This window comes from Mustela lutreola, chromosome 16, assembly GCF_030435805.1.
Source record: "Mustela lutreola isolate mMusLut2 chromosome 16, mMusLut2.pri, whole genome shotgun sequence".
In the NCBI taxonomy this organism is placed as follows: domain Eukaryota; kingdom Metazoa; phylum Chordata; class Mammalia; order Carnivora; family Mustelidae; genus Mustela; species Mustela lutreola.
In genome coordinates this window covers 48,353,071-48,368,576 of record NC_081305.1, presented here as the reverse complement: position 1 = coordinate 48,368,576, position 15,506 = coordinate 48,353,071, and the positions used below count along the sequence as shown (strand labels likewise).

The 15,506-nt window shown below is 44.4% G+C and overlaps 1 protein-coding gene and 1 pseudogene across 1 annotated transcript; one reads left to right on the top strand and one right to left on the bottom strand.

The window, feature by feature from the left end:
- Window positions 1-316: 316 nt before the first annotated feature.
- DUXA (double homeobox A) lies at window positions 317-7,133 on the bottom strand. The gene is made up of 4 exons (XM_059151190.1): window positions 6,990-7,133; window positions 6,297-6,405; window positions 5,517-5,662; window positions 317-385 (listed from the first exon to the last, which is right to left on the bottom strand). The coding sequence occupies exons 1-4, from the start codon at window positions 7,131-7,133 to the stop codon at window positions 317-319; spliced, it is 468 nt and encodes a 155-aa protein (XP_059007173.1).
- On the top strand, window positions 3,051-3,850 carry LOC131818679 (proline-rich protein 3-like; annotated as a pseudogene).
- Window positions 7,134-15,506: the final 8,373 nt, after the last annotated feature.

Here is a 15,506-nt window from a genome sequence, read left to right as displayed (position 1 = left end):
AGTGCCCAGTGGAATTCCTTGGGGGGAACCATAACTTGGGGAGAGCCTTCAGACACTATAACCAATCCCCTTACTGCATGGAACCTGATAAGGCATCTGAGTAGGTTTGTCTTCTAGCTTTATCCTTCTAACCTATCCTTCTTCCAGGTTTATCCTTCTTTTGAGTAAGAATATCTTCTAGTTCCCAAGAGATAGTTGGGTTTGCCTCCCCCATGTGGGACGACTGGACAGTCAGGAGGCTCGGCTTGTGAGCGACAGCGGGATTACCTTGAATGTTCTCATCCCAGAGATCCTGTTGCTGGTCTTGTCTCTGTTCTCAGTCTTGATCATGAGGTTCTCTTTTTCTCTGGACATGGAATCTGGATCTCCGATTTTGAAACCAAATCTAAATGGGTAAAACACTGAGAATTAATTAAAGCAAGTGACGTCTGGGAGTTTTGCCATTGCTTTTGTCATAAGGCAGAAGGAAGAGTGTGTTTGTTTTAGGCTTAATTTCAAAATCACTGTCATTCCATATGATATCTAGGAAAGTCTATTGGGTCTGGAGATAAAGCCCAAAATTCTGAACCTCACACATAGTACTTGCATTATGGGTTTTATACCCTCCTCCATGACCCAGGATATTTTCTTTTTTTTAAAGATTTTATTTATTTATTTGAGAGAGAGAGATCACAAGTAGGCAGAGAGGCAGGCGGGGGTGGGGGGAAGCAGGCTCCCTGTTGAGCAGAGAGCCCGATGTGGGGCTCGATCCCAGGACCCTGAGACCATGACCTGAGCCGAAGGCAGAGGCTTAACCCACTGAGCCACCCAGGTGCCCTAGGAAAATATTTTCTATTCCACAGTAATACATAATGGATTGCTACTCCCAGCCTCTGCCCATAAATTACACTACAGGTAATTTAGACACATTAGACACAAACGTTAAATATATGTATACATTTTATAATAACATAACTTTAGAAAAACACGTGCTTTTATATATTACACACACACACATGCCTGTCCCACAGCTGCTACTTTTGGTTTTCACAGAGGTGGCAAGCAGAATAAAGCACAGATCTGGAGTCCCAAAACCAGGCTTTGGAAAAGTCACATAATATCCTGGAAACTTTCACGTCCTTCCTGACGGTCTAGGCCACCCTGCAGATGAATGCTGGTCTCAGAAGCCCACACATGCATAGCCCTGTACGTGGCGTCTACACCCAAATCCTAACCCTCTTTCTCCGTCTGCCATGCTTGTGATGGCCACAAGAATTAGTCCCCTGTTGACGAAGCCATTCAGATAAGTTCTCATTTTTTCTGCACCTACCCATATCTTGATCTTAAGGAAAAATGTATTCAGCTTTGAATTCTAAGGAGAAAAATAGCCCAAAGAATATTGGAATGACCTTATTAGGACATGATTCACTTCATCTTCTACCGCTGACTTCTGTTTTCTTCTCTCTCCGCTCATGCTCTTTCAGAATCCCGCCGAATCAATTACTCAAAAGTCAGTCTGCCATTTCCATCGGGCTTCTCTGTAAAATCTCCAGCCTTCACTGGGACGCATCCTCTCCTCCCCAGAGCTTGGGAGCCTTGTGGAAGCTGCCTCCTAACTATCCGTTCTGGGTAACCCAGGCGGACACCTCCCACCTTGTGGGACTCCTTATATTCTTCTAGAACCCCGTCCTCCTGCTGGATAACACCCGTATCAGCCATCCAAGCCAAACATGCCGTATCTTCCAGGTTTGGTTCTTCTCTTTCCCTCTCCGTGCCATCCCTGTCCCCCACACCTCCATGCCCTGTGTTAGTCTGTGTCCATGCCGTCCCTTAACCCCTTTCCATGCCTCAGCCTCCTTGACTTTTCCCTGATTGTCCAACCTATTTCCAGTCTCCGTAGCAGAGTCCATTCTTCACTCTGGAGGAAGAGAAGCTATTTCAAGGTTTAACTGTAGCATGCTTTCTCCTCCTCTGCCTTAATTCCTCAAGCATGTCCCTCCCACCCAAAGGATGAAATATAAACCCTTCCAGTGAACACTTTCCAAGTCTGTAATCCACTTCAAGACCTCTGAGCATGCCTGAGCATACAGGAATTAATCAGAGATGGGCCCCATCTCCCAGGTCACAGGCTAACGAATGATGTCACATTTGGGTTTTGTGTCCACAGTCTTAACTGGCTACAAGTAGCTGGTCCACACTTGGAGCTCCCACAAGTATCTTTGACATGCTAGTTCACCAGCCCGTAGACAGATCTGCGATTCTCTGGAAGCCGCAGGACTGCTCTTCGGAATCCGGTCTCCCGCCAGTGCTGCCCTTCCTAACCCCCTCTATCTGGGTCTTCCCCTGGAGAGTTTCCCGACTGTCAAGCCTCCGATCAAGTTTTCCTCTGTGAAACGATCTCTGCCAGACGCATCTGATTCCCTATTGGTACCAAACTCATTTGTTCACTGGTGTTTATGTAGAAGGTGAATTTGTGTGACTTTATCGCACCATCGAAACTGCGGTTCATTTGCCCATCTCCCTTACTATTTTCCAAGCTTCTGTTTTCATGAATGCCTCACCAGGTAGGCCTGCTCCTTGCACACCGCAGATGCTTGTACGAGTGCAGCATGAAAGACACAGAAGGGGGGAGGAAGAGAGCAGAGAGGATGGCACATCGGTCCTCCTCCTGTCATTTGGTTCCTGGTTACTGCAAGGAGCACTGGTGTGGAAATACACACGCAGTACACTACTCTGGAAGAATCACACTCCGTTGGAACCCTGCATTGCTGGGACCCCCAGGTGGCTCAGCTGGTAAAGCGTCTGTCCTCAGCTCAGATCATGATCCCGGGGTCCTGGGATCAAGCCCCGCGTCAGGCTCCTCTGTCAATGGGGATCCTACCTCTTCCTCTACCTGCTGATGCCCTTGCTTGTGCTCCTTCTCTAACAAATAAATAAAATCTTCTTTTTTAGTAAAAGGATCCTACATTTTTGAACTAAATGTTAAATCTCTAAAGTAGACAAAATACTTCCAACCTCATGGGATAATTAGAAAGGTTGAGAAATATGGCAGATCTAAAGAGTTTAGCCAAATGTCTGGCTTGAATTCAAGGTAAAGTAACATTCCTTCCTTCCTTCATTCATTCAATGAATTCTTATCATCATGTGCCAGGCACTGTTTAGAAAACAAATAGGAAACCATCCAACGTGCCCCTTCCTCACCACCCTCCAAATCCCACTTTGGCCAGTGCCGCAACCATGACGCTGAAGCCGAAGAAGCAGAATCAGCAGCAACAGCAGCAGCATCCCTCGATGCCAGAGCAGGAGGGAAGAGACTGGAGATGAGAAGGACAGGAGTCCCACTGGCCCACGTAACCTCCTGGCCAATGGAAAGCCTGATGACCCTAAGTCAGCTCTTAACAGAGGTCCTCCAGAATCAAGGTCTAATGATTCTACCACTGCTGAGTCCCCCAACTCCTCCCTGGGCAAAGGCCCAATTCAGGGAGGCCAAGGCCCCAGGTGTGGTCCAAACAGTTGTGGTCGGTAGAGGGGAGACTGATGCTGAATCTCCTTTTCCCAGACGGGGTCACCAGGGTCCCTTCTGGGGAGGCTTTCACAAAGGGCAGAGAAACTCTCGAAGGTTCAAAAGCTGGTCTCTTATCAAGAAGATCTGCCTGACCAAAGATGGACCCCAGGACACGGGAGACAAATCCAACTTCCCTGTATTGCTGACACTTAGCCAAAAAGGGCCACTGTCGAGGACCTCTGTGCCTTCTACCACACAGGCATCGGCGTCCTCCTCTGGGAGACCGCCTTCCCATCCCAGCTGGGAAGAGCCTGCGGTGGCCTGAAGGCCATATATTTCCCTGTGCCCCTGGGATGGCTACCATGAGGCTGTTCCCCCCACCACCCTCTGTCAGGAACCCCCACCTGCATCTGCCACCTCCCCGATTTGGGGTCCAGAGCTGTCTCTACAGGTGAGGGACTCTGGCTGCTTTTTTCCAGCCCAGCTAGTATCTTTATAATCATTGTGTTAAATTCCTGTTCAGACATCTTACTTCTATCCATGCTGATTAAATCCCTGGCTTCGAGTACTACCTCCTCTTCTTTCTTATGGGATGAATTTCTCCTCATCACTTTATCCAGAAAAGAAGAAACAGAAGAAGCAAAAACAACTCCTACTTTCCAAAAGGTGGTTGTTTTTCTACAAACAAAAGAATTGGAGTATTTGTTTCCTCAGACCTCTGACTGATTTCTCAGGTGCTAAGAATGATTTGGTAACTATCTAGTTGTATTTGAGCAGTGAGACAAACTTAGGGTCCCCCTACTCCTTCATCATCTGGACTCCTCCCCCTGGGCCCAGAGCGGCATCTTCGGTGGTGTGCAGTGTGCACTACTTCTGACTAACCTCCAGACTCCCTTTCAGGACCCCATCTTTGCTCCCTTCATCTGCCTCCTGGGTCCTCATCCCCCTGTCCAACTGGCCACTGAACAGGAAACCTCTTCAGTGCCGTTGCTTCTGCAGCTGTCCCCGGTACTGCCATCAATTCCTGAGAGCCCTGGAGAAGTTTCCCGCCATTCTCTTCTTCTACCTGCTTGTTTCAAGTCCTTTCTATGTGACACGCCAGCGTGGCCAGCTGCTCTGTGGTACCCACCAGGTTATTTGACTTGGACTCAAGTCTGCATGGATGCGGGAGTTTCCCCCTGAAAGGCCACTCTCCTTGCTTTTGCATCTCATAGTTTCCATGTCAGGAGTGTGATCCCCACCACTCTAGTCTGTGATCCCGGTGCTGGTGAAATTGGGCATCGTTGTGTAGCCTTTCGCAATGTGGGCGGCATCTTTGTGACTTCCTCATGCTACAGTTAAGTTTTTCTGCCAAAACGAGCCAGGCTCTTTGGTGTTCTCTCGATTTTCCACACCTCTCAATGTGGGAGAGTTATGGAAATTTCCAGAAGACTGCCTCCCTGGTCCTCCCCATTCTTCTACTAGTATAGTTTCTTCTAGGTTTGAGGCATTCACTAAAGGCTCTGGCAGATTACCCTATCTCCTCTCCAGCCCACTTTAGTTAGACTATGTCACTAACAGGTCACTAGTCCTTTTGTCTGAATTCTGTGACTCTCCACCCAGCTGGCTTTTGGGTGGAACCTGAACAACACTGTTGCCTTCCTCCAACCTTCTGCTACATCCCTTGCACTGGTTGCTTCCTATGAAAATGGCAATGGACAGGCTCAGTTTTGAACTGGTCCTGAGGAAATGGGTCAGGTATGTGGGCAAGAGGGATAAGAGCTACTGGAGAATGGAGAATGAATTTTTTAAATTTTTTTATTAGTAATAAATGCAGTGAAAAGATGAAAAAAAGAATATTGATTACAACAAAAAACCAACTGAAGGGGGTGAAAGCTGGCTGTGAGTGATCCTGGGCTAGAACCTACCAGATGGAGGGAACAGCTTGTGGAAAGGCCCTGGAGAGGGAATGTGCCTGTCATGTCCACGTAGCTCCCCTTCCCATACGTCTCTGTCTCTAGGACATGGAGCAGTTGAATTCTTCATCACTTACCTGGACTCTCGACTCTGGAACGCCAATTTCTTTAGCAAGTTGCTCTCTGGTATTGATCCCAGGATAAGGGTTGTTCGTAAATGCCTGGATGAGGGTGTGTAGTTGTGAGGGAGTATAGCTGGAACGGTGCCGTCTGTCTTCTCTGCCTGGGACGAATGTGAGATCAAGGGTCAAAGAACATTTCAGAGGTCAGTTTACATATTCAGACAAGGAGCCCAAACATGCCTCACTCTGTCTCCCATCTAATTTGAAGCCTGTTGCTTCTCCTTAAGAGGGCTTTGCCCCAGCTTATTACAGGGAGAAAGTTCTAGAAGAGATGCAGTATATGGCTAGGTTGCTGGTTCTTTCCAGTGGAAAGAATGTAAACAGAGGAGAGTCTCAGGTCCATGAACCTGGACACCCAGATGTTTAAGTTTTGGACTTTGGCTCAGGTCATGATCCTGTAGTCCTGGGCTCAAGCCCCGCCATTAGGCTCCCTACTCAGCAGGGAGTCTGCTCCCTCTGGGCCTCACCCCACTCTCATGCTCTCTCTCTTCCTCCCTCTCTCTCTCCTATAAATAAATAAAGTGTGAAAGGAAAAAAAAGATGAAGGTTCGTGATCCATGAAAGGAAGAATTTCCAGGGGCCATGTTGAACCCTGAACCTGAAGACCCGAGCAGGAAGAAGGTCCAGAAAGAGAACATTCTTTCCTGCTAGGAGCAAGGGTTAGCTCCAGCGTAGACAGGCACTTGGGCACCCGAGAGGCCCTGCCAGGGACCAGGACTGGCGCAGACTATTTACTCTGAATCTCCTCTTCAGCATGATCTTGGTCTTGGCTTGATTCTAAATCCTCATCGTGTTCTGACTTTTTCTGGGACTGGTGCCTAGCTCTTCGATTCTGAAACCAAATCTTAAGTGAGGAAAACAAAATAAGAGAATTAAGTATGTTTATGTCATCTCAACCCCATCACTGCTTTTCTTCAAGGGCGTATATGTGATTCTTACTAGATCAAAGCTTGGGATTGTTACTGATACCGGTCACATCTGCCGAAGTCTTAGGTCAAGGCTTGGCATTTAGCATCTCCACAGTCTGGTCCCAACAGGACTGTAATAATCTTTTAAGTTACTAAGTAGATACTGCAGTTATGTATTTTACAGGTAGTCCAAACATTTCCTCTTGCCTGAAGGAGTACCTGCCCGTCTTCTTCCCACTCCTTCCGCTCTTTCGTCCTCAGTACCCACATTTGTGAAGTCAGACAAAGAGCAACATCCTTGTCAGTTCTGGGTGTCAGTCAGGATGCCTCAGGGCAACCCTCTTAGGTCCCCTCCCTCTTTAGCTCTGTACTGTCACTCAATAAGCTTTGCTTTGTTGCCCCCCACAAAGATACTCCATACAAAGCTCTTCTCAGACTTCTATGTAGCTCTGCTCGATCAGCAGATTCCTTCTCCTCCCTTTCCACTTTTAGTCTTGAAGATATAGAATTTGTGATTTACCTGGACTCTAGACTCATCAGTGTTGACTTCCAAAGCCAGTCTTTGTTTGGTAGCATAACCTGGGTAAGGATTTTGGTCAAATGCCTTAATGAGGATTTTCAGTTGATCTTCTGTGAACCTAGTGCGATTGCGTCTCTGATTCATTGCTACGGTCTCTGTGGAAAGGTCAGGAGAGAGGAAGCATTTCATAGGCCGGCTTATACATTTCAAACTTCAGGCTCTACCTAGACTCTGGTTTACCCTTTTCATTTGGAATCCACCAGAACCCAGTAGGAAAGAACTCTGCCACAATTATGAAGCCTTTAAACACAAGGGTGATTCTTTTTTTTTTTTTTTTTTGTAGATTTTATGTATTTATTTGAGAGAGACCGAGAGCACAAGCAGGGGGAGCAGCAGGCAGAGGGAGGAGGAGGATCCCCACTGAGCAAGGAGCCTGATGCTGGACTCAATCCCACAACCCTGGGATCATGACCTGAGCTGAAACCAGATGCTCAACAAACTGAGCCCCCCAGGTGCAACCACAAGGATGATTTTGAGCTTTGCTAGTTGATCTGAATACCATGACTGGGAAGTTAAAGTCTTCTATTTTCAAAACCCATGGAAAATGGATGTGTTCTCTTCATATAAATTAAGAACAATGAGTCAAGAAGATCACAATTACATTATAATCATGAATACTTGAACCCATAGAAATGAAGGACAAATGAAGTATCATTAAGCCCCTCTCAGTTTTTCTGGTTAAAAGTCTGATACTGGGGCACCTGGGTGGCTCAGTGGGTTAAGCCGCCTCAGGTCATGATCTCAGGGTCTTGGTATTGAGTCCCGCATCGGGCTCTCTGCTCAGCAGGGAGCCTGCTTCCCTTCCTCTCTCTCTGCCTGCCTCTCCATCTACTTGTTATTTCTCTGTCAAATAAATAAATAAAATCTTTAAAAAAAATAAAAAAATAAAAGTCTGATACTTAGGGATGCCTGGGTGGCTCAATCGGTTGTATCTGCCTTCAGCTCAGGGTCCTGGGGTTGGGTCCTACATCAGGCTCCTTGCTCAACGGGGAGCCTGCTTCTCCCTCTGCTTATTTTTTAGATTTGAACTTTTTTGAAAGGAATGTCTACCCCCAGCCTGGGGGTTGAACTCACAATGCTGATGAGTCGTGAGTCATCTGCTCTGCCACCAATGCTGGTAAGTCCTAAGTCGTCTGCTCTGCCCCACTGGACCAGCCAGTGGTCCTGAAAGGGGAAAGCTAACTTTATTATTACCCACAAGTCTTCTAAAATCATGCTGATCAGTCCCTTACCTATATCTTTGACCTACTTTGACCTTATACCCTGGAATAAGTATGTCCTCCAGCCGCCACACCTAACTTCTCTGTCCAACCAGGCCAACTTCCTCCTACCCCAGAGCATGGTGCTTGTTCCTCTCTCACTGTGATGCTCTTCCCACGGCGACCAAATAACCTGCTCCTTTACGACAGGCTCCAGCTTGAGTGCTGTCTTCTCAGGGTCCTTCCTGACTCTCCAGTCTAAGGCCCATGCTCCATGCACCAAATAGTCTGTGACAGGATTTTTTTTTAAGTTTTTATTTATTTGATAGCTTGCAAGAGAGTGAGAATGGGAAAGGGGAGGGGGAGAGGCAGAGGGAAAAGCAGGCTCCCCACTGAACGAGGAGCCCGATGTGGGGCTCAGTCCCAGGACCTGGGACCATGACCTGAGGAGAAGGCAGACATTTAACCGACTGAGCCACCCAGGTGCACCTGTGATTAATTTTCCTGTTGGCAAGTGATTGGCTCTGAAGTTGGCCTTAGGTGAAAAAACTCTCTCAGGATACCACCCGTATTACATCGTCACTTACATTATTCTCTGTGCACAGGCCCACGACTATCCATTCTAAGAAAAAAAAAAATTTCTTTACAATAAAAAGCTTAAAGGAAGGCCCTTAAGTAGCTGTAGAACTTCTGACTAACCCAGACCAACCCTCTAGGGAGCAGGGGGAGGGATAAGCAGATTAGGGCTTCCTGAGACACTGACTCGTAGAGGCTGGGCTGGGAGGAAGAGATGAGGAAGGGCAGAAGGAAGATGCAAGTTGAGGAAGGAGCGAAGCGAAGAGATCAAAGCTGAGTAAGATTGCTTTCTTTCCATTTTTTTTTAAGATGTTATTTATTTGTTAGAGAGAGAGAACAAGCAGAGGGAGAAGCAGGCTGAGCCGAGCAGGGAGCCCGACGTGGGACTTGATCTCAGGACCATGACCTGAGCCAAAGGCAGACGATTAACCCGCAGAAGCCACCCAGGTGCCCCAGCAAGATCTCTTTCATCAGCCCAAGCACATGCTTTAGTCCAAAAAGCTAAAGGCTCCTGGAAAGCAGCATCAAGATCCAGTTCATTTCTGACTGGGGAGTGGGAGGAGCAGGTGAGAGGAGCACCAGGTTCTGGACAGAGTGACAGCTCAGTCATTGCCAGGAGAGTCTGTGCCCTAGAGGAACCAGTGACCCACGTGCATGTGCATAATGCAAGTTGCAAGTCACTGCCGTAGTGCCGGTAGTAGTGAACATCTTAACTGTCCACCAAAAGGGAACTGCATTTCTAGACAAAAATGCCAGCAAGATATCTGAAGTAAACTTTATTTTAGGACGTTTGGATTTACAGAAGTTGCAAAGGTAGTATGAGGAGTTCCCATATGGTCTACATCCAGTTTCCCCTATCATTCATTGTGCTTTTTAAAGTCATCTCTGCACCCAATGTGGAGCTCAAACTCATGACCCCAAGATCAAGAGTGACTCGCTCTACCAAATGACAGCTGGGTGCCCCTCCCCTATTATTAACACATTAGTACAGTATATTTGTCACAACTAATGAATCGATACTGATTCATTATTAGTTACTAAAGTCCATACTTTATTCACATTTTTAAAGTTTTTATTTAAAAGTTTTTACTTTGGGGCGCCTGGGTGGCTCAGTGGGTTAAGCCTCTGCCTTCCGCTCAGTCATGATCCCAGGGTCCTGGGATGGAGCCCCACATCGGGCTCCCTGCTTAGCAGGGAGCCTGCTTCACTCTCTCTCTGCCTGCCTCTCTGCCTACTTGTGATCTCTCTCGATCAAATAAATATATAAAATCTTTTGAAAAAATAAATAAAATAAAATAAAATTTTTTTAACCTAATATCCTTTCCTGTTAGAGGGTATTCAAGGTACCATCGTGCTACATTGGATCATCCTGTCTCTTTAGGGTCCCTTTGACTCTTCACAGTGTCTCAGACTTTCCCAGTTTTCCATGAAATGGACAGTTCTGAGGAGTCCTGAGCAGATTTTTTTTGTAGAACCTCGTTGGAGTTTATCTGATATTTTTCTATGATTAGACTAGGGCTATGTTTTCTGAGGAAGAACCAAATGGGATTTTGAGAGCAATCTAAAATGTACAGGGAGAATAAAAGCCCACAAAATGGATTATATATTTTGTTTAAAAAGATACAGATGATAGAGTTAATTGCCGGTAAAATAGATTAATACAATTTTTTTCCCTATGGTATGCATGCAGAAACAGACAAGTAGACAAATGGAACAAAATAGAAAGCCTGTTACATGTGAGAACTTGGGATGGCTACAGCCTCCAGAATCTGTGCCGGGAAAGGATAGTGTGGGGTAAGGAAAACGGCTGACTGTATGAAGAAAAACGAAGTTGAGCCATACAATAGACAGCATATTTTAAAATGCCAAATTAAAGACATGTAAAAGGTTATAGTAAATGGAAGATGATGTACAAGAAAACCTATGTTACACTGAGATAGAAAAGAGTTACTTAAATAAAACGCCAAACACAGATGGGAAAAATTGCTGGAATTGAAAACTGCAGTTGAAAAGTTAAAAAAATCAGATAAAGCCATACTCTTGTAATGATGGGGGTTTTAACTGTTCAAAAACGTATTTCTAGAGTCCCTCCGCCAGACCCTCCGCCCTCCCCTAGGCACTGTGAGCAAAGCAGACAAGATAGCCATGGCCTCATGGAGAGTCAGGAGATAGCAAACAAGTGAAATGTTGTTGTCAGAGGGTGAATATTTCTAGGGCAAAAAAGGAAGGAGGGAAAGGAGAGGATGCATAGGGTATGGTCACAATTTTAAGTGAAGTGATTAGCAAAGACCTCACTGAGAAAATGACTTGAGCAAAGACTTGAAGCAAATGAGAGAGGAAGAAGCCATGTTGACATTGAGACAGGTAAGTTGCGGGAACTGGGGATAGCAGCGGGTGCCTGCCTGAGCTATTTAAGAGAGAGCAAGGTTAGATAGTCTGGAGAGGAGGATATAGAGCATGAGCAGGTGAGGTCCTAGTCCTTAGGTGGGGGTGGGAAGCCAATTATATAGGGCCTTACAGGGCCATCTGGGGATGGACCAAGAAACAGTCAGACTCCTAAAATATTTGAAAGTTAAAGCCAACAGAATTTCCAGCCTGATTAGATGTGGGTCATAAAAGAAAAATGGCTCAAGGATGTTCCCTAGATTTTTTTTGTTTTGGCTGACATGTCCCATGTGAGGATAAACTCGGGCAGGAAGAGTTCGGCTGGAAACATGGAGAGTCCGGTTTGGTTGAGTTTGGGACGCTTGTTAGAGACAAGTCAACATAGACAGACAAACCCAAGGTTGAGGAGAAAAGTTGAGCCTGGAGAGAGAAATCTGGAAGCTTCTTTGATTCCAAAGATATTCTGGTTTCTGAACTTTCTTATGGCTCCCATAGTTTCTTAAATGTGTCTCTCTCCCTCCCTTTCCTGAAGCAAAAATCTATCTTGTTAGTTCTTAAATGCCTGTACCTTTCTGAAACCCCCAATGCTCAATGTTCAGAAAACGCACATTTTCATCTCACATGACAGAATCTGGTTTTCCCTAACCCTAGTACAGCTTTTTCAAAGTTTAAAAATGGAATTCCCACAACTTCTGGCAAGCCCAGTAGCCCAGTAGGTTTTTAAACCCAATTTTTAGTCCACTTCACTCTCCAAACCAACAAAATGGAAACTTAGTCAGGTGTGAGGGGCGCTTACCGTTCGGAGAGTTCTCTGGGGCCATGTTGGAACGGCGTTCTGAAGTCTGAGGATCAGACTGGGAGGCAGCTTCGAGGATGGGCTTATATCATCAGCCGGCTCTGCCCCTCCTGTCTATTTAATCTTTAGTGATTCTGAAGTTTTATCTTTGCCAGTTGAATTACTTCTTAGAACCATAGACCCTCTTAATCTAGGAAGGGCTAGATAAGCCTCCTATTCTTCCATTAACGGAGATTTAATCATTTATACTAACCCTAACCCATTACAGGACAATCTCCAAGGCCTACTGTTTTCACATTTTTTCAACGTTAATTATATATATATATATATATATATATTTTTTTTTTTTTTAAAGATTTTATTTATTTATTTGACAGACAGAGATCACAAGTAGGCAAAGAGGCAGGCAGAGAGAGAGAGAAGGAAGCAGGCTCCCTGCCGAGCAGAGAGCCCGATGCGGGACTTGATCCCAAGACTCTGAGATCAGGACCTGAGCCAAAGGCAGAGGAGCCACCCAGGTGCCCTATATACATTTTTTTAAGTTGCTTTTTAAAAATGTTCTTCACTTATCTTTTGAAGTGGTGACCTTTTCTTATTAAATTAAAAGAGTTCTTGGGGCGCCTGGGTGGCTCCATTGGTTAAGCTTTCTGCTCAGCTCGTGATCCCAGGGTCCTGGGATGGAGCCCCACATTGGGCTCCCTGCTCAGTGGGGAGTCTGCCTCTCCCTCTCCTTCTGCCTGCTGCTCTGCTTGCTTGTGCTCTCTCTCTTTCTGTCATATAAATAAGCAAAAAAAAATTTTTTTTAAAGATTAAAAGAGTTCTTAGTGAGCCTGACTTGCTCAGTCTGTAGAGCATGTGACTCTTGACCTTGGGGTCATGAATTCAAGACCCATGTTGGGTGTTGGGCATACAGCTTATTTAAGGAAAACAACAAACAAATAAAAAGCAAATGAAAATTAAAAGAGTTCTTTTAATTAGTGCCAGGATTAGGGATGGAAAGTGAAGTTCTCACCTCAGGAGCAATTTAAGAGGGTGCAAAAAAATTCTTTCTTCAATATAAATCATATTTGAATGCAATACTTAAAAAACCAAAAATTAATCGTAAAAAGTCCATGTATATAAGATATTAAAAATGTAAATAAAAACAAGATCCTACCCCACAGGGGCAAGAGTGGTTTCAGGTGAGATTGCCTGTGCAACGAACATAAAGGTCTCTCCCTTGCAATCTCTTCTCGAGGTCACTGATCAGCCTTGATGGAAGGTGACAAATTCTTGTAGTTGTTGGTAGCTGCAATCCACAGTACCACAGGATAAGAAGGAAAGTTTCATTTTATTACACATATATGTTTGTGTTATTTTAAAACACTTTAAAGAGGAATTAGATAAGTAATACAAGTTTTATTTATTGAGATATTTGACTTCTTTTTGGTTTTTAGACAGATTTATTTATGTATGTATTTGAGAGAGGGGGAGGGGCAGAAGGAGAGAGAATCCTAAGCAGACCTCACACTCAGCTCAGAGCCTGATTCAGCGCTCAAACCCACAACCCTGAAATCCCAACCTGAACTAAAGCTGAGAGTCAGCCGCTTAGCTAACTGTGCCACCCAGGCACTCCACATGAGCTATCTGACTTCTAATAAATAAAATGTGATCAAATATTAAATCTTTCCTGAAAGTTCTTTAATCAGGACAATAACATACTTATCAGGAAACTTTTATACTATAGTCATGTAAAACAGCGGTAAGTTGTATGTCATTCACTTCTGCATATTAAACCTTTTTTACTATATTTTCCACCAAATTGGTCTAGACACCTAGAGCACAATTTTCTGCCATTTGTATTTATTAATATGTCTATTTTTGATATATATTTTAATGTATACCTACTTGGATTTAAATATCATAACTTATATGATTAGTTAATGATTATAAATTAAATATTTATTGTACTTATTCCAATTAAATACTATATTTATTTTAAAATATATATTTTAAATTTATACTAAAAATTTTAACATATATGTGGCATCTAAAAAGCCAATCAGTGGCGCCTGGGTGGCTCAGTTGTTAAGCATCTGCCTTTGGCCCAGGTCCTGATCTCAGGGTCCTAGGATGGGGCCCCCCATCTCTCCCCTGCTTGGCGGGAAGCCTCCTTCTCCCTCTCCCACTCCCCCTGCTTCTGTTTGCTCTCTCGCTGTGTCTCTCTGTGTCAAATAAAGAAATAAAATCTTTTTTTTTTTTTTTTTAAGTGAAAATCGGGGCCCCTGGTGGCTCAGTGGGTTAAAGCCTCTGCCTTCAGCTCAGGTCATGATCCCAGGGTCCTGGGATGGAGTCCTGCATCAGGCTCTCTGCTCAGCAGGGAGCCTGCTTCCCTTCCTCTCTCTCTCTCTCTCTCTCTCTCTCTCTCTGCCTGTCAAATAAATTTTAAAAATCTTTTTTAAAAAATAAAATAAAAAAGTGAAAATCATTGGCCATTGTGAAAAAGATGTTCTCAAATTTTTGTCAGTGAAAATCTCTGAGCTTGTGGAGATTAGATTACATTTCAGAAGAGAGGAAACACAATTTAGGAAAGATGGGGAAATTCTCAACCTCATCAGTGTCTGGGAAAGGAAATCACAACCATCATTAAATTCCATTTTACACTGATTTCATTGGCGAAATATAAGCAGTTTGACAATTCCAAGTTGTTGAATAAGATCTAAATGAATAACATCTCTTGTCTCTTCCAAAAACTTGGAAACTTCCAACAACTTGGCATTTATTGGGGTGCTAGGGTGGCTCAGTCTGCTTTCAGCTCAGATCATGATCCCAGGGTTCTGGTATTAAACCCTGCAATGGGCTCCCTGCTCAGCGAGAAGCCTGCTTCTCCCTCATCCCTCTGCTTGTTGCTCTGCCTTCTTGTGCTCTCTATCTCTCTGTCAAATAAAAAAATAAAATCCTTTTTAAAAGACTATTTTAAAAAAACCTTGGCATTATCTTTAAAAAATGAAAATTTTTGGACTCTCCCATGATGCAGCCATTTCCATCCTGATTTTACAAGGGAAACTTTTCCATATGTTTTAAGATTTTATTTATTTGAGAGAGAGAGTGTGTTTAAATTTTACTTCTAACTCCTTAGGATCTCTGGATGGGCCTGAGAATTAAATTGACATAAGACAGATTAAGAGGAGAGAAGCTTATAAATTTATTTAATGTAAATTTCACCTGATACACAAGACTTCATAGGAAAACGAAGATGCAAAGAAGTAGGAAACCTAAGTGCTTATATGTTAAGTTGAACAAAGACAGGCAATTGTTCAAAAGTAGCTAAAATAAATGGGGAGACTAAAGGAAGATAAAAGTTATCTTTAAAGAAAGATTTTATGTATTTATCTGAGTGAGAGAGGGAGTACAAGCAGAGGGAGTGACACAGGGAGAGTGTCAGAAGCAGGCCTTCAGCTGAGCGGGAAGCCCAACTCGGGGCTCAACCCCAGGACTCTTGAGATCATGACCTAAGCCAAA

What these genes read in the sequence shown, in the direction of transcription:
- DUXA (XM_059151190.1), bottom strand. Translation starts at nt 7,133, where the DNA reads ATGAATCAGAGACGCAATCGCACTAGGTTCACAGAAGATCAACTGAAA. An exon ending in CTGATGAGTCTAGAGTCCAG is followed by an intron (nt 6,406 to 6,989) that starts GTAAATCACAAA and finishes TCCTCACTTAAG; the next exon opens with ATTTGGTTTCAGAATCGAAG. An exon ending in TGCTGAAGAGGAGATTCAGA is followed by an intron (nt 5,663 to 6,296) that starts GTAAATAGTCTG and finishes CATTCGTCCCAG; the next exon opens with GCAGAGAAGACAGACGGCAC.